Raw genomic sequence first — 19,452 nt, forward strand, 5'->3', positions numbered from 1 at the left:
GAAAAGTTTGTTCTAGACTCCAAATGTAATCAGAACGACCCTAAGTAGAAAAGTTGAAGTTTTCCAACTAGATCGCATTTTTGGGTCAAAAAAATCTCCTAGCATTACCTCTGGTCAATGTCTAGTGCTTCAGAGGAAGGCAAAACAACACCTTTCGGATCCCCACTCCAAAAACAAACAACCAAACAAAAGCCAAAAAAAACCTCACCCAAATGCTTAAGCCAGTACCAATCCTGAGATGATTTTTTTTCCTGGACCCTGCAGGTGACCATCCAAAGCCTTAGACCATAAGGTTACCAGGCCCCCACCACACTAGAGGAGAGTTCTCTCTGCTGCAATGCAGAGATTGCATATGCCCTGTGCTGACTGCTGGACCAAGAATTCCCTGTCCCACTGTACTGCCCCTTCCATCGATTGCTTGAGTTTGATCTTAAGGCAGTTCACATTCTTTGCCCCCAGTGAGTGAGATGGCTACATAAACATAGACCATTCATTGTGAATTCATTCCTGGGAAGCAAATTTATAAAATAGTCAACTTAAAAATCCCCAGCAGTAGTTCTGTGACAGAGTAGCTAATTTGGTGGATAAGGGGTGATGCAGTCAACATAATATATCTGGACTTTAGTCAGGGTTTTGACAGTGTCACATGCCTTTTTCATAAGTTAACTGGAAAAATGTGATGTATACAAGAGAGAATTGCCATTAGATGGATATATAAGTGGTAGGGGTCTACCCAAATTGAGGAGGCAAGCGGTTGATTTTGTGGGCAGATCTTGGGGCTGGCCACCATCTTCCTAGGCTCATCCTGGCAGAGCCACTCTGTGCCCCTTCTCCCTCCAACAGGCTGTGCAGCAGCCATAAGGAATGCTGACTCCCTCTGGGGAGCTGCCAGCATTTTATTTTCAGTAAGGTTATTTTCCCTCAGATTTCGCAGGCATTGCCCGATTTTGTGAGCAGTGATGGATTTTTGTGCTTTCCGCAAAATCTGTGAAATCTCAATTTGAGTGGGCCCCTCGTCATTACTTGAATAACTGCAAGCAAAAAGTAACTCTTAATGGTAGACTGTCAGGAGGCCTGTCAAGATTCCCTAGCAGTCTCTTTTGAATCTTCCGGTAGTTAGCATTTTTATTAATGATTTAGATGTATAAAGAGTGAACACACTAACCAGATCTGCCCGTGACACAAAACTAGAAGTGGAGGATAAAGATTAGAATTCACATGGATCTGCATGAATTGGAGAATTGGGCTAGAGTCAACAAATGAAATTCAGCAAAGACAAGGTACTGTAGGGAAGAGAAACTAAATGCACTGGCAGGAGGGATCTGGGGATTATAGTGAATTGTCAACTCACCCTGAATCAGCAACATGATGCTGCCTTGCATTTCCTTTCTGTGTCACATAAACAAATGACATGTCATAACTCGGAACCAACTTTCCCCTAGGAACAATGTTATAAATGGGGGACTGGTTCCTGAACCAAGGTCTGATACCCTATTTTCACCAAAAATATCCCAGAATTTTGTATTCAATCAATTGTAGATGAGTAATATAGCAACATTAATGTATTTATATTGTAAATAGCAATCATATTGATTTGGAAGGACTTCTTTGAGGTGACTTTGCTGGACTTTCTGAAGGGCTTTTGGCTGGAGTCTTCTCAGGAGTCATGGCTGCAGGTTCTTCTGGAGTCTTGTCTGCTTTCATAAAGTGTCCAAGGAAGTTTGGACAGATGTTCTCCAGCGAGATGGGTGACCAGGGAACTTGTTCAGTGGCGTGGCATGGCATCGAATCAAGCATCGTAAAGTCAAAACCGAAGTCAGGAAATCAAAACAGGGTGTCAATTTATAAATGTTGTAAGTGCCGTTCATTGCAGCTTGGAATGTCTTAAGTCGAGAAGCCTGTACTTGGCTGGTTAGGCCTCAGTTGAAATAGTGTGCCATTTGGGGCACCATGTTTTAAGAAGAATGTAGACATCCTCAAGACAGTTTAGAGGTGAACAACAAAGATGACAAAGAGGTTGGCATACAAGCCATTAAAGTAAAGTTTGAAGGGATTTGGTATCTGTTGTATGGTGAAAGGGAGATCAAAAGAAGACATGGCACCAGTTTTCAAATGTTTGAAAAGCCGGCATAAAGAAGATTCTGAAAAATTGTTGTCCCTTGCTGCAGAGGGCAGGACCGAATATACAGTGGATTTAACAACAGCAGTAAACATTTAGATTAACTCTAATAGTAGGAAAATGAAACAAGTTACTTTTTAAGTTGTAAAACATTCCCTTTTGAGGCTTTCAGGAAGGGACTTGGGTAGACATCTGTCTCGGATAGTATAGAAACAGCAAATCCTCCAGATGTGTAATGGGTTAGATTAGATGACCATTGACGTCCCTTTCAACTCTAATTCTATGTTCACTTTAGCCACCTTAGGTCAGATCAGCTAGTTTTGCATCCTGTCTATAATTTAATCTGTGCTGACTGTTTAAATGCATTTCCCTAGTGTGTAAGGGCCTCTGTACACACCACAAAATTGGCCTTTAAAGCAGCTTAAATGCCCTTTTGCACTACTTTAATGGTATTGCTGTTTACTAGGCCTATGCGAATTGGCTAGTATTCGATTCGGATTTGGCTGATTTCAGGAGACAGTGATGCGATTCACTGTTTTGAATCACTATCCCAAATCGATTCGGTGATTCAGCTGAATCTGTGAATCACACAGGCCCCATCCCCCGCCTGCTCTCAATGGCTGTCCTGCTGCCAGCTCTTTGAAAAAGAAAACACCCCCCCCCCCCCCACTCACTGGCTGCTGCCAGGCGGGGGGGCGGGCAATCCCCACTGTCCCACGCCATGTGGGGGGCTCTGCCACAAGCCCCCTGACCCAGCCTGCCCCCCTCCACCCCATAGCTACCCTGCCCGCCCCAGCTCCACCCTAAAAAAAAAAAAAAAAAAGTGCTACCTCACCGGCTGCTGCCTGGTGGGGGGGCTGATCCCTGTTGCCCCCACTGCCCCACGCTGTGTGGGGGGCTCTGCCATGAGTCCCCAGAAGCCCCGAGGCTGCTGCAGCAGACCTGGTGAGTCTGGGTTTTTATTTGGGGGGTTTTTTTCTTAAAACGCCAGAGCTGGGGCAGCCATGTGGGGGCTGGGGGAGCAGGCAGGGGTTGGGGCGCTTGTGGCAGACCCCTCCATGCAGCATGGGGCTGTGGGGATCTCCCTCCCACCTGGCAGCACCCGGTGAGTATCCTTACCTGCCTCTCTTGCAGCCCTTTTTTAGGAGCTGGGGCTGGGCAGGGCAGCCATGGAGGGGGGATGGGAGAGCAGTTGGGGACAGGGGGAGCTGAAGGAGCAGGCAGGGGATGGGGCCTGGCAGGGATCCCGCCATGGTCCCCTCCCCGCTCCTCCAGCCTCCCTCCCCTGCCCCTTACTTACCAGCTCTGAGTTCAGATCCAGCACCCTGCTGCAGTGTGTGAGGCCTGCCTGAGTCACTGAAGCTCTCTGAATCTTTTCTGAATCGATTCAGAGAGCTTTGAATCAATTTGGACCTTTTTAATTGGTCCCCTGATTCGGTTCAGGTTCAGAGATTTGGCCACCGAATCGGGCTAAATCTCCTTCGAATCGATTCAGCACCTGAAGCTTCTCACAGCCCTATTGTTTACAGTGTTGTCGGCAGTGTATTGCGCATTAATGGCGCTACTGTTTACACTGTCGGTGGTGTATTGCACGTTAAATGACTTGGGGACGTAGCAAAATAAAACCTGTCCGAGGTGTTTTAGTTTGCGACCTTAGTAGCTGCGGAGGGAAGCACCAGGCCTTGTGCAGCCCATTCAAGCAGGCTGCGCTGAAGGGGAGGGGGGAAGCGGTGAACCTTATCTTCCCCCACCCCACTTGCAGGGGGGCCCGGTGCTTCCCTCCGCAGCTGCAGTGCACCGTGGGACTACCCAGGCTGGGTGCCTGTGGGAGTTGCAGCTGCTGCCATGGAGGGAAGCACTGCTCTCCACCCCCCCACCCCCCACAGCCTAGAGACCGCTCAGCCTGCTGGCAGCTCCCCCCACCTCCATCCCCCCCCCCCCCCCCCCCCCCCCAGCTGCAAGAGAGGCAGGTGAGGATTGGGCCCGACCCTTGTGTACATGCCATAGGGGTTTACTTCAGTTTAAATTGAAGCAGTGTTTTTAAAAAGCCACTGCTTCAATTTAGGGAAAAGTAAACTGAAGTAAATCCCCGTGGCATGTACAAGCAGCCTAAATCACACATTGTTTGTGTGGTTATGAATGTGGTTTACAGTAAAGTAAATACAGTATTTTTGATGGGGGAAGGATTACTAAGAGGGAGGAAAGAGAAGGAAGGAAGAAAAATGGTTTCCTCTTCTACTTCTCTTTCAATATTATTTATAGAGTACATTTCCAAATGCCTAAAGCTGCATAACATTTCTCTAGCAGGCAAGTTATTTTTATATTAAGTGACTACAGATGCAAATTTTAGATGGCTCTGCTTGCTTCATTCAGCATGAGGACCCTGTTTACTCAGTGTTTATGCCCAGGCTATTTTAATAAATAAAATGCCTAGAACAAATACCAGAAAGGAACACACGATAGGGAACTAATATGTCAGTATTTTGGCTTATGCAAAATCAAACAAAATTGGATAAAATTCAGGTCTTCTCATCACTGGCAGTGAGATGGTGTATAAAGATCAGATCAAAAATAAAGACAGCTCTGCTTCCTCTTCCCACCAAGAGAATTTAGCTTTCTTAGAAGCATTGGGAAGGGGCTAGAAGACACAACTGCAAGCTGTTGCACAAAGACTGTAGTGGTTCCCCGAAACCCATAAACAGTGACAGCTAGTATAGGATACATCATTCTGGTGCTATGGCTTCTGGCCTTCAGGTCCAGCCAGACTTCACCCTTCAATATTCCTGTACCTCCTAAGATAACTTCAGGAGGAAGTATGCAGTCTCAACCTACCCAGAGTACTTAGAGATGTATGTAGTACATCCTGATACCAGGAAAAGCTATTGTAGTCTCTGTAATTGACACACAGTGCCTTCTGTTTTAATATGCACTCAGTAGTGATGAGTATTAAAATCATCGGGGTAAAGCAAAACAAGCCTGAATCACAACAATCACAGCGTTGCTCCAGTGTCATTCCAAATGCCCTAATGATCATAGCTGGTGAGAACTTGTCAGCAAAAAGGCATCTGGTCCAGCAAAAGTGTACTGAGTGAGTAGGACTTCTCTTACCATGGATTTGACCCCCCTCATGAAGTGATGGAGAAATTGGTGATTTCATTCAGCATGCAATTTAACCTGGAAATTTACAGATGCCAGGTCCCACTTGGAACTTTTGAAGCATTTTTAAAATTGATCGGGGTAGCATATTTGGAAAATCTAACAGTGTCCTGCTCTGTGTGGAGTCCAGCAGAATTCCTCAAGTGTACTGCAGTTAACTAGCTGATCCATAGGCAGACCTAATGAAATACCTAGCTGATTTTAATTACAGTCCTAAATGCCAGTACATGCAAGCAAACTTTTGAGCAGTGTGGATCAGAATTTCAAATTTTCCTGAATTTTGCATCTAATTCAGTAGATATAGTGACTGGCATCACATCTGTCTCTCTACCTGCCAAAGATACTGATATAAGCTGTTATGATGTAACCATTGCTTACCCTGTAGTGATACAAGTGTAGAAAAACTGCTGCAATGTTAACCCTGTTTCATTTGGGTTAGGTTATCACTAGGGCTGTGCTAAAAAGCCCCGTTTTGTTTTGACTTCCGTTTTGCCATTTCAAAGGGACGGTGTTTCGTTTCATTTTGAAGCACTGTTCTGTTTCATTTCGTCAAAACTGTTAGGGTGTTTCAATGTGTTTTGATGTTTTGCCCATAGGCTATAATGGGGAATCATGAAAATGCCTATAACTTTGTCATTTCTTGCCTGATTCAGATGACAATTGTAGATATGGTAGCCCCTTCTGAGGGCATGAGGCCTGCCATGCTTCAAGGAGATAGGTGTAGGGGTTTCTGGGAAATAGCACCTCAAATAGCTAAAAGCAAAACTCATGTCACTTGCCAGCAGCGGTAGCCTCCTGTCATCCCGCATGCAGATCTGGGGCCCCTAAGCTGGAAAAGATGCAATAATTATGAGGCAGGCATACTTCGTAAAGTATTAATTCAGTCATTGTCTTCTAGAAAGCACAACAAAGGTGGTAGAAAGGTCCTCAGAATATTTGTATACCTCTGTTGTGACCTTTACAAAATAGTTGTGTATGATTACAAAATAGTTGTGTATAGTTATTTTGGGGGCTTTGGGCAGTGTTGTGTCCAGCTACATGGTTATAACCTGCAAGAAGCTGCTGTGCCTAAATTGAGGAAGATGAAGAAGGATAGAAGCACACACAGCAAGGTAAAACCAGATTTCTCAGCATCTCAAAAGAGCTGCACCACAACTAACAATAATCCTTTCACCAAGTTCTAATTCTGATACTTTGAGATAAATGCAGCCAGCAAGACTGTATGTAATAGTGCTATCTTATGACTTCCAGTAATGCTATATCATTTTTTGCTTGTTGGAACAGTTTAGTAAATTGTAGATTGAAGTGAACTATGTTCATGGTACATCGGCTGTCAGTCACTTGGAACATTCTGGCTTGTTTGAAAACACCATTTTTAGGATGTTAAAATATGTGCTTAATAACAGTTTTAAAATAATTCTGTCTTCTGTCCTCTGTTCATCTGTTTGTTAATTTTTCTTTTCTGTGCATCTTTAATAGTTTTGGCAGCATTATAACTATAAAAGAATCAAGAAACCTGAAAAAACATGGTTCATGCCATTTATTTTTTATTGCTCTTTCTGCATAACTTATTTCAAACCCACTATACAGATATGAATATTTTTAATATTGCATTGTACACACTCAGACTCAAACTGCATATTAAGGATAAATGAAACCAAGAGAAGGCATAATATATTTCTGCACCGTCTAAAGTTTCAAGTTTTGTTTTGGAATAAAAGTTTCCAGCCCTAAAAGTAAAATATCCAATCTGCAACATTACTCTTTTTAGCATAAAGGCAAATTCTAGAACCCCCCCCCCCTCCTCCACATACTTCTCCCATACACACCCCCAAATCTCCCCCTCCCCCCTCCACGCACACTGTTGCATATGCATTCCTACTTGCTTCTTGTCCTTCCTTAAAATCATTTGAACTAGTTTTCAAAATGTGACCTGTTCCCTCTAGAGGTGACATTTCCAAGCTAAAAGAAACCTCAGTATCTTTTGGGGTTCAAGAATAGGTGCTGGCATGGAAGAATCACTGCAGGCATTTATAAGTTGCATGTGAAATGGAAAAAAATACAATCTTGGTAACCCAGTCTAAAGGGAGACCAGACAGTGTGTCCTGTTCAATAATTGTTCCTAGGTGTTTGTTCTATTATTAAGGACATAATTCTCAGGAAGCCCAGTTGTCCTCTGTTTAGGAAAGAAAGCCCTTTCTCCCATCCTACTAAGCAAACCCCAGATATTTTCAATGAGATTGAACTACTTAGTGCCAACTTTTTAAAAAAGACTGCAGATTAATCAGTGGTAAAGAACGTGGCTAGGAGTGAATGAAGTTAAAATAAGATTGAGATGAGGATTTGTATGCATTAGTGAGGCATGAATCCCAGAAGAGGAAGCATGGAGGAAGGGGGAAATTGCTAAAAGGAGCTGCTGTTCTGGCTTTCTTGTGGTGCTAAGTTCTCTCATATATTCTGACACATCTGCATGGCCCATCCTCTTAGTAACTTGTCTGGTACATCCTCAGGGATCCACGTTTGTTCCACATAAAACTTTTATTGTAACTTTCCAAAGCATCTTGTCCTTAGAAAGAGTTTGAGGGTAAAATAATGCCTCCCCTGTGCTGCCAGTCGATATGATTTTAGTCTAACAGTAGCTGCTTAACAGTGAAGAGGCCAAACCACTTTTCCTCACCTTCATTTCCTATCTGTTTAATGCTCAGGGTTTACTCTAGCAAGGATCAGTCGGGATGGGGTAGGGTATTGCTCACCCTGTTATTCAAGGCATTGGCCACTGGAGGGAGCAAGACCAACATCGGAGCTGAATTTCTTTTGCCATGGGTGGGTTGAAAAATAACTGATTCCATGGTGCACTTGTAGTTCAAAAATATGACGCTGCATTCCTCAGTTAGGAGGATATAAGCTTAATAGCTATGCTTTTTTATTTTTCTTTTTGTAGGTTAATTCAGTAAGAACAGGAATGGGGAAAAAGTGCGTTGTTCCAGTGTCTTGTCCCATGTCAGCTGCATTAACTCCTGGAGTTTCACCATCCATGCCAGTGCCTATGCCAGGTACTACTCTTTCTGGCACAGTAACACCTTATGTGATGCCTCTTTATCAATATGGAGGAGTTTTCCCTACACCAGTTTATGGAATACAGTGGTCGGGCACAACAGCACAACCTGGGATTGTAGGTGGTCAGAGCATTGCACAGTTCTCGGCTCTTGGCAAAACTGGCTTGCAGATGTATCCAGTGTCCCTGCAGCAACCTGCTGCCAGTCCACCTGGCCCTAACATGAGAATGACATAGCTTTGTTGCCTTTTGATAGCTAACAATGATGTCAAAATTGTAATGCAGAGTGTTTGAGCCTATAGATGCCATATGTGTTTGAAGAGGTATGGTTCTACTGCTGGCACCCAGTTCAGGCCTAATAGCGTACACAGCCATATACTGCATCAAGCAATCACTGTGAAATGTTTTCACAAAAGGTAGTTTGTTTGTTATGGCAATATTTGCTTATATTTCATTGCTGAAGACACTTTATTATGTTGTGTTCTGGTGATTTACACTTGCAATCTTTAAAGTTAATGTACTTGAATTGATGATCAGAAAATTGTACTAACCCCTGCAGGAGTACAGTGCCTTGAATTTAAGCTTTTCAGTTCCAGCTGGAAAGAGATGTACAAATATTTGAAAGGTGTATTTTATTTACAATCTGCTTGTGAGTTAAATTTTTTTTATTTGCAAAAATCCTGAAAGTTTACAATTGAAGCTCTCTACCAGTTTTTTTCATTTTCTACTGTAAATGCTTTTATTTTAATTGGTGGGGTGAATTTGGATTTTTGAGGCTTTTAAAAAGTTAGCAAGGGGGGGAGGATTCAATGGGGACTCTGATCTCAAGTTTATTTGCATTTGTACAGTGACTAATGAAATATGCATTTTAAAATAGGAGCATTTACAGGAGCAAGGAAAGTAAGTTGTATATAAGAACAGGTAATAGCTTTGGGCAGTGCAATTCATTCTGTTATGCAGTTGTTGGTAAAGTTGTTGCAGGTGACAACTTTTATTTTTGTAACAGGGAACTGGCAGACAAATACTACTTTTAGTTCAACAGCAAATGGATTACATTTTCTTTCTGTTGATGGGCTTGTGTAGTTCAGTTAAATTACAAATCCATGCATGTTTCATAAGTGAAAAATCTAACTGAAGTCTTGATTATAGGAGAACCCATCTCCAGGTTACTGTAAGAACTATGTAAGTACAGTACTTGCATGTATGCTGCCTTCCATTCTGTCGGTGATGCTGGTTAAGAATGGTGTTGTCACTGAAGTGATAAGTGTGCACACTGAAATGGAATAAAATGTGAAATTCTTTCTTTTTTTCTTCCTTGACCAATGAATCCTTCAGTTCTGGTGTCTGACCACATCTTGTTTGAATTTTTTTTAATTTTAATTAAGTTTGCACTGTAGGTAGCATGGACACCTCTTCTGTTTGAAAGTTGCTTTTTTGTCCATTTTACTGTGCATAGAATCTACATCTTCACCTCTCAGTCTAAAGGCACGAGGTAACCACTGTAACTGATTTGCTGATGGTAAGTTTCATTTTACTAGAAAGCACTAAGGGAAACCATTATGGGCACTGGTAACAAAACATTACAAGGTCAAATTTGAAGACACATTGCTCTATATCTCTTTACTGCAATGACATTTTATACTATCTGCTGAAGGGCAGAGATGTCTTGTGCTGCCAAGCTGTGAATTGTTTAGTTCTATTGTACTTTGAGCATTATAACTGTCTAAATTATTTTGTTTGTACCCTTTGAATATATTATTCCATCAATTCAGTTAGAATTGAATTTTATAGACAATTTTGCAGAGTCTTCTGCCTGGGCAAGATACTTACTGTAGTAAGAGATTTCTGTTCTCTGTAACATGTATCTTTAATTTGTTGGGTTTTTTGTTTGTTTTTTTTAGATTTATGTCTGTATGCTTCATGAGCAAACATGGAAAATATGTTCTCACACCATTTCTCCTTCAGCTTGCACTGAATCTTACAGTTTGTCGCTATTGCCTGTTGTATAGTCCATCCCTTGTATACTGACAAAGTCAGTGGCACTAAGAACCCCAAGAGATTGTATATATTAAAGAAAAATAAACATTTTGTGCTTGAAAACTGTGTGAGAAACCTAGTGTTTTCCTACAACTTTGGATTTTGTTGTTCTCTAGCTGTACCAGGGAACTCTTCCGAGGTGTTAGTGTTTTTTCTCCCTAGTCCTGTCCCTTTGCTTACTTTGAAGGAGCAAACGCAGCCTTCACTGGTTCTCATCTGCTGCCTGTAACTGACACTACCCAAAACCTGCAGCAGACAGGAGACTACATTCAAGAAGTCTGCATAGTGCACACAGCTCTGCACTCCTGTTTGATATGTCTGACTTGCTTCAGTGTTTCTGGTGTTATATTGTACAAGACTATGGACATGTAGCCACATGAAGCCTTGAGTTGGTTGTCATAAGTGAAAATGTACCACCAGCAATACTGAGGAGAACCAAGAGGACACAAGAGCTTTGGTGCGTGATGGAAAGTGGTGATTTAATTTGCGGGAACCTCTCATGATAGTGTACCAAGCATCCCCTTTTAAATCTCAAGCCTTGCATGACTAGACAGACAAAAATCAGTACGGATACTTGAAGCTGTAACTATGCAGTAAGCATGGGGTCAGGAGACTCGTGCTCTGTAGATGTAGAAGAAGGGGAGGAACTCTAGAGCTTTTGGTTTTCCTATCTCTCTCCTGCCTTCCAAATTCTGTTTTGTTTCATATGCATACATAGCAACCCTGTATACACCATCGCTTTCTCCTTTCAACACTAGAGAAAAGGAATGCTTGCTGCACATCTCCTGTGTGTTCAAAAAGAGCCAGCAATACAATACTTATAAATATCATTTGATCCAAATAAATTAATGTAGCCATCGAAATAGAACTTTGAGTCTGTGGCATATGCTGTAGCACTGCTTCCTGCATGCACTTAAAAATGGGGGTTGCGGTGGATCTTTCTGAAATATTGTACTTGAGAGAAGACTAGAGCTCAAGACTTGAGTTGATTTTTTTTTTATATCTATCTATCTATCTATCTATCTATCTATCTATCTATCTATCTATCTATCTATCTTTATTTTGATTTGCAGGTAGTCAGCCCAGATCGAGATCTTTCTCACTGCTATGGGCAGCTATTTCTGGTCATGCTGAGCAGTCCTGTGGTTTAAGCAGTAAATAAATAAATCAAGTGAAGACCTGCAATTAAGTGAAACTACTTAGAGTAAAAAGTGTAAGCAAGTGTGCAGAATCAGGCTATTATCAGTATGTTCACAGCTTTTAAAGACAAGGAGAACTTTAGGATCATAGGAAAGCAGGGCTGAAAGGGACCTTGCAATGTCCCTACTTTCCTATGATCTTAAAGTCCTTCTTGCCTTTAAAAGTCATGAACTTACTGATAATAGCCTGATTCTGCTACACTTGCTCACACCTAGCTATGGAGTTTCAATTAATTTAATTTCTTCGTTTTAAGTACATTCTACACGAATATTGAATGCTGGCCATGTTCTTTGTGCATGTGTCATACCCAACTAGGAACTTCTCCAAAATCTCTTTATTAGTTCAAGTTTCTCACAACAGTTAATTATGGGTAATGGGGGAGAATTAAATGAATATTCCTCATGTTATCTGGTTAGCTGTATGTATTTATGTAAACCCTGTGCATGTAATTGGTGGGAAAGGTTGCAACACCCATAACTGAGACATGATACAAGCCTGGCTGCAGTTGCTTATAACTTTTTCCTGTTTTTACCAGTTCAATCTGAAGTTTTCCCTGTCTACGATTAAATTCTTGTCAGATTTCACACAAAACAGGTTAACTATTTTGAAGAACAAGGTTAGTGAAATATTTGTAGGGGGATCATGTGTTTGAGCTGCTCAAATAATTGGCGTATCTCCATCATCTGGAGCAGGCACTCTGGATTTGACAGAGTGCTTGCTCTGATGTCAGGGATTTGCAGTTTGCCAAATCTTGCCAGGAGGAGGAACTATTACAAATGGGGAGATACAGAAGAGAGAAAGATAGAGGCTCCATCAGACAAGATAGAAATAGGTGTTCAAAGGGGGCCTGCAGCAGGGAACTAGTGAGCAGAGCAGAAGTTGTGGTGGGACTATGTGAGGGGTGGGGGCAAAGGCAAGAGAGGGAAGAAAATAGAAGGCTAGCAACAAGAAAGCTTTAGGGACCTGAGCTCGAGAAGGAAGGATAGGAGCAAAAGAAGAGGGAGGCTGTGAAGGGGGATGGCAGAAGGGTCTGTAAGCATTAGACGGGACTTAAGACTGAACCTATTCCTCCTCAATTCCAGCATTCCTTTGCTGTCAGCACTAGCACTGGAATCTTCTGGCAAACTGTTCAAGTTGCATCTGGATGCTTATCTTGCTGGAGTCATCTGACCCCAGCTGAGTTCCTGCCCCTTAGGCAGGGGGCTGGACCCGATGATCTCGTGAAGTCCATTCCAGCCCTAATGTCTCTTGAATCTATGTCCTTCCCCCCTCCCCCAAACCTTTTAGTGGCAGATCCACGTAGAACCCTACCAATTATATTGTGTTGGGAGGAGGACAGTATTGTGGATGTGAGGTTCCCAGCCCTTCTGAGGACTCACAAGAGGAGCCGATAGGAATCTCAGTGGTGGATATTTTTTTTTTTTTTTCAGTTTTTAGCCTTTTAAAACAAAAACATTCTTTTTACATATGTTTCAGGTCACACCATTAGGCCCTCAGCAGTTAGAAGATTGTGTCACCTTAATTTGGCCTGCTCATGATGCATGCATTGAGTTGTACTTCATTGTACCATTCCCTAGCTTTTTCAGGGCCAGTACTGCTTTTAGGGCTCAAGACGGGCTTGCTTTGGGAATGAATGAGGACTGAGCAGGGCAGCAAGACAGTGCTGCAGGATCCCAGTCTCATTTGTTGCAGAAGTTGGACTGTGTTGCAGGAATGAGGCTGTGGGATAAGAAAAAAGAAAGGGTTTTATGAGACAGATGAATGGTAACAGAGAGCTGGACTTGTGCAGCACAGTAAGTACTAGAGTGCCACTTGATTAGAAATAGATGTGTTTGCATTCCTTCACTGTCTACTGTGTGGTTTCTTGTACTTCCCTAAAGCATCTTGTGCTGGCTGCTGTCAGAGTCTAGATACTGCTCTAAATGGCCAGCTTGGCAATCTGTTCCTACATAATACTAGTACTTTGCCACGCTGTCCCTAGGATTGAGTCCAGGTAAAACAGCTGCTAATGTTGCTGACTTCTATTTTGAGATAAGAGCGTTAGTCCCCAAGTCTACCAAATGGGAGATTACATTGCTTCACCAGGTTTCAAAGATTTCCCCTCCTCCCCCCAGCATAGTATCCTCAATTGAGAAAATGAAAGTAAGCATTAAAACTGCTAAACAAATTCATGGACACAGAACAGAATCGACCAATAAAGCATGTGTACTGTTGCAGTCGAATTAGTGACGGTCCTTCCCAGTTTTTTGGGAGGTGGCCTGTGGGGGATTCTAATTGGATGTCTGTTTTGTAGTGTATTGGGTGTGGTGGGACTACTTCCTCCTCAAAATAAGCAGGGGTTTCAAGTTGTGTTCAGGAGGTTCAGATGCCAGTTGGGCAGATTAGTATAAACATGGCAAAAATCTATTGAGTACCTGGCTCCTTGCCAGCCAACTACCACCTCTCAGTTGGGTACATCTTATTGGAGCCATTGGCTTTGAGGCAGATTTTACAAACTAAATGCATTAAGGCAGAGTCCCCAGTAATAATAATTTGTACAGTTTCTTGCATCCTCTTGACTCCTCTTCTTTCCCCTTCATTCTCATATTTATGGCTACATTTGTAGAATATGATACAAGGTACTTGGAGAAGTGTGTGTGCACGAGAGAGATGGGGATGAAGTGTGTAGCAAGCCTTTTACATAGGAGGGAAACAAAAATGTTTTACTGGTCACCAATGAATATATGTCTTGCTGTGCATGTGAAATAATGCCAACCAGATGGGGGTGGGTTGGCTTGGTACTAGCATTTTTTCTTGTACGTCTTTGGCAGAGATGGTCAGCCTGCGGCAGGCATGCCGCAAGTGGTACTGTACCTGGCAAGCCAGGGAGGGGACATGCGGCACAGCGGCACATAGGACAAAGAACAGAAAGCAGAGCCATGGATTGAATAGGGAGCAAAGAGCAGATAGGGCAGGTGAAGAGGCTTAGAGTAGCACTCGGGGAGGGTGCTGGGCTAATTTTCTGCTAAACAGGCTGCCCACCCGCTTCCCCCTGATTTATGGAATTGTTTCTTAGTATGCTTTTCTGGAGAGAGGGGTTATATTCTGACTCGGTCCTGTAATTTTGAAACCAGATTATTACGGAACTCCCTGGGCTCCCTCCAATTGAGGATTAGCACAAGGTTCTTGGTACTCTTGCTTCTTCTGGGATTGCTCCTGGATGGACTTGAGTCAATCAGCCTCCTCTCCTGGGACTGACTACCAAATATGTGCTACTTCATGTAACTTGAATTGATGTTTGTCAAGAACAGTTACCTTCAATGGCTACTTTTCAGTGATGCAGTTGCTACCCCCTTCCACCTCTTTAATCTGCTTCACTCTGTTATCTCCTCTGTGTGCAGAGGGCAATTAGCACCTGCTTTTCAGTTTCAAGAAACTAGGTTTTAGGCCCACATTTATTCATTTTCTTACTAATGCAGATTGAATAATCAGGCTTGAAAAATCAGGAAAGCTGGTGTCAGGGTAGTAAATTTTGTCAGCAAGGAATTTTGTAACTCCAAGGGACTTGGGTGTACTATGGAGTCAAGGTGCTATTGGTAAATAAAGCCATTTTTTTTTTTTGTCTGGGATTCAGTCTTGGCTGTCTTAACAGATCTGGCATTTTATAGCATTAGATAATCACCTGGCATCATTTTATGAATTAGCTGGTCCACCTTTCTTTTTCCAGTGTGCCAGCTATCATGTATTGGAGGTGTAGTTGCTATCAGCTTTCTGATCCCGTGTAGAGCTTTTTTCCCTGAAGTGACTTACAGACTAGAAGCATTTTAAAGCATTTGGAACATTTTATATGCAAAACATCATCAAGCTTTAGGTTTACTGTAATAACTGTGCAAACACTGTGCATGTCAGAGAATCTTCTAGCAGTGTTTGGTTAATCTCTGCTCTAACAGTGAAATCCCCATGATAGGTTGTTGGTGATTTCAGTCCTGGTAAGTGAGAAGAACTTGGATTCATTTACCTTGATGTGCTGCCAGTTTATGGATTTGCTGGCACACATCCAACCTGTTACTGTAGTCATGCACTGGAAAGGGCTGTATGTTGGAGTGATCCCATGATGCGTAAGGAAATGTCCAGGGTAGATTTCTACCGTGTGAGAAGAACAAGTTGTCATGTCTTGCTCTTCAGCATTAGAAACTTATTTCAAGCTGTTTGATCAGCCACATAATATTGGGCATTGGCTAAAATGCATCATATGATTCAGGGCAATAAAGAGGATTTTGAGTAGCATAATCTTGCTGTTAGATGCAAAGAAACTTATCACAGTGTGGATCATGCCTTTAGCATCATTTAGGTGCAAGCACAAAGGCCCAGCACTTGGCTTCATTGAGGCTCTGCTTTAGGAGTTTAGGCTTAACAAATTGATTTAAAACGGGCGATGTTTTCTTGCTCAAGCAAAAATGGTATTAAGGCTGCCCGCAAGTACAAAAAGAGTGTGTTTTATTTACTTAGCTCTTTTATGGTAAAGTTTCCATCTGCCTTTTAAGTTAGACAGAGACCAGCACAGTAGCATGCCAGAAGTGGTAACATGCTCTGTATTTGGTGTGCTATTGCATAGCATTTTCTGTTTAAAGAACAATGGCAAGCAGGTAAATTGCAGTACTGACTAAAGCTTTCCCTTGCATGTGGACCCCCTAGGTGCCTTCATCCTCCATCTTGATTGCATCATGGAAGTCGGTGGGAAATCATGGCGAATTTATCTTGTATTGTATTACAACGCACGTCTAAAACAGTTAAAGCATTTTGTAAGACTATTGGAATGCTGGCATAGTTCAAACAGCTAACCAAATTGCCATAGGGAATGAAGAGGCTACTCTGCAATGGATTGACCCAACAGGAAGTGAATGTACTGCTGCAAATTATATATGAAGCAGGGCAAATATATTCTAAGAGATTATTTAAAAATCCTGCAGCCACTTCCAGAAGCGGCACGGCTGCTTTTGCTGGTGGCTCCACTCCCTGGCCAGCGTGCTTGGCGGGGCACCAGCACTCCCGCCTGACCCCCTGTCTGTCACCTAAACAGGGAGCGTGGCCTGATGGGGTGCGCCAGTGCTCTCAGGGGATCCATGTGCACCCCCTGTGCATCACCACTGGCTTACTTGATTCTTCATCCAAACTGTTGGCACTTACTGAATATTGTGTGAAACCTGAGCAGTACCTCCCCTATTTTTTCCTGGTAAGGACAAGGTTTTAGGTTTATTTGAGTTACCCATACCTCCAGACTGTTAATAGGAAAGTATTCAGCTGTTGCAGTCCCTAGTCTGACTCCTGCAAGGATTTCAGGCTGGCTTCAGAACTGGAAATTGTTCTTAGGCATAGGCTTCTAGTGGTGGGTAAAACAGGCAGTTGGGAGTCTGGAGACATTGTTTTTGATGTCATAACTGATTTGTTACGTAACTTTGGGCCAGTTCCATAACTTCACTGTCTCTCAATTTTTGTAAAATGGAGATGACAACGTTCATGCATATTTCAGTAGAGCACTATGGACTGGGAATAATGGCTGAGAAGCACTAAGTGATGTCCTTTATGATAGGCTATTGTTTGAGAGCTGTGGGGGTCTAGGTAGTTGCAGAACTGACTTCAGTCAAAGGCTAATGGTCACAGTCAAGACATGATGCTACTAACTTTTAAGTGGGTGAACCACATGAGCAGGCAGGTCAGGGTAGCTGGTGTGGGAAGAGAAGAAGGGTGTCATTAGATCTAATATTAAAAATTGTGGGAGTTAACAAACCTGTATCAAACCTCATCAGCATTATATATCTGTTTAGGACAGTAGTTTTCAATTTTTTTATTTATTTATTTTTTAGACCCAACCCCACCCCCAATTAGTTTTAAGGCACCATTCAAAAAATGTCAGCTTTTAATTTCCCCTTTTTCTGACTACAGAAAAGTAACGAGCAAATCTTCTGTTGCAGAGCACTCTGAAAGACCAGACTAGGTCAGGATGTTTTAACACTATGGGTTCCTATTTGAAATATGTGGCTTTACTTTGTGAATCACATTTGTTCACCTGGAAGTGCTAATGTTGTGTGGGATTGCAAAATTCTCTAGAAAGGCTCTCAAGGCACTGCAGGGTGCTACAGCACCCTGGTTGAGGATTGCTGGTCTAGGAGATGCTTTCCCCTTCATTGTTCTTCTTTTCTTTGCCCTAAAGAGCGTACAGTCCTAAAGACTTTATTTTATGGTGAAAGAGACTACCAAACTCTGTATAAACCATACACACTCAGACCTCATAATCAGTGTGAACATCTGTGACCTAGATGGGAAGACTTGAGTACACTCTTTCTGAGGGCTGCCAGGGCAATTCATCTGAGCCTGTGGCAAATGTTGTATATATGGAAGCATGATGGGGAGGGATGGAAAATGGTGCTGTTTCTTGTGCATTGCTCCACCTTCTCCTTTTAAGTGCATGATTTGAGCTGATTTTGATGGTCATGGTTTGAAGTTATTTAAATAGGGTTCCAGGTACTGTAAAGTTGTATTTTATATGCCATCCTGCCATCTTGTGTGCAAGGGGAGGGAGTCTATACTAGTACAGTGGGTCTGTTCATCTGTTGTTTTTTGGAGCCCTGAGCTTGCACTTTCTGTACATCCCAGGCCTTAAGAAAGCATGGGCTTGATTTATTTTCTTCTAAAAAAGTAGGGTCAGTTTGGATAGTGTTGCTAAACGTGCAGCAGCAGGAAAACCCTTGCACAGCAATGCTAATTCATCGTTTGTGAGGCAGGCTGCAATAAAGCGTAGTGCACAGTGCAAGCTATTTTCTGCTGATTTGAAAGCTCTTGTGCTAACCTCAGAATCCTTTGAGCACAGCCCTGACAGTCGCATGCCCCACGTAAGTCCCTGGTTCAGTAAGAAATCTCTACATGCTGACACTAATTCTGAACATATTTCCTGGGTTCCCCCATTCATTATTTTCTGTAGAACTGGAAATCTCCCAGCCCTTGTGATATGGAAATGTGGAAGAGACAACAGGATCAAAGTCGCACCTCAAACTTCAAGCCCTAGTTTGAATAGCTCTGCAAGGTGCCTTAGATTTACTTGAACACCCTTTTAAATCAGTGCCTTTAAACATCTTTGTATTAGGGAGTCTTTAAGTGTGGCACAAATGGATGTTGTTTACCTCACAGTTCATTTCCTGTTTTTGTAAAGCGCCTAACATATCCACGGCAGATAGGAAACCTCACTAGCACGTGCCTTTCTTGCCAGATGGGTCTGTAATCATATGTGGTGGCTTATGTTTTTTAGATTCTGAAAATGAGACCATCGCTGAGTGACACGTGGCCAGCTCAGAGGCAGTGCCAAGCACACGGTCCTACTTCAGCTAAGCGGGAGGAAGAGGAGGCTGTGAAATGATGTCGTGCAAGCAATTCTGTACTATTCTGGTCCGCTCTTCACAATTTTGTAACTTCTTTCTAAGCATTTTTTATTAAGAGTTGGAAATACAGAAATGTTATGCAAAAATAAAGGAAAAATATTTTGGGGGAAACAGATTTTGGTCAAAAATGGTTCTCTTCTCTTAAGTCCTAAGAACTGAGGTGCTGGGAACAGTTTTGGGAGAGGGGGAGGTATCAGATTTATGTTTGAATTCTTTCTGGCTCATAGTTAATTGTAATTAAATTAAGTCTTTTCCAAAAGGGAACATTAAATTTGTTCAAATTCCATTAGAACCAGAATACATTCCTGCTTCAATTTCTCCCAGTCATAAAGAGAAGTTCTTAAAGATAATGTTCTGTTTTAAAGCTGATTAAATCCAATAAGGGAAGCCCACAGAGACTTCACTGGATAGTAAGCTCGTTACTTGTCATTTCTTTTTTATTGACTTTAGCTGCATTTTCTTGCTAGAGTTAA

At 42.4% G+C, this 19,452-nt stretch overlaps 1 protein-coding gene across 11 annotated transcripts in view; it reads left to right on the forward strand.

The window, feature by feature from the left end:
- The window catches only part of WNK2 (WNK lysine deficient protein kinase 2), a 214,405-nt gene extending 195,311 nt beyond the window's left edge, over nucleotides 1-19,094 (forward strand). For 9 of the 11 annotated variants that reach the window (XM_059715490.1, XM_059715493.1, XM_059715494.1 and 6 more), the window contains one exon: nucleotides 8,217-10,430. In XM_059715490.1, coding sequence (XP_059571473.1) covers nucleotides 8,217-8,567 — 351 coding nt within the window. In that variant the 3' untranslated portion in view covers nucleotides 8,568-10,430. Of the gene's footprint in view, nucleotides 1-8,216; nucleotides 10,431-18,849 lie in introns of those variants that run through there. The other 2 variants (XM_019495400.2, XM_059715495.1) reach the window with 2 other exon arrangements.
- Nucleotides 19,095-19,452: the final 358 nt, after the last annotated feature.

The sequence above is a fragment of the Alligator mississippiensis genome, chromosome 12, assembly GCF_030867095.1.
Source record: "Alligator mississippiensis isolate rAllMis1 chromosome 12, rAllMis1, whole genome shotgun sequence".
NCBI classification, from domain to species: Eukaryota; Metazoa; Chordata; order Crocodylia; family Alligatoridae; genus Alligator; species Alligator mississippiensis.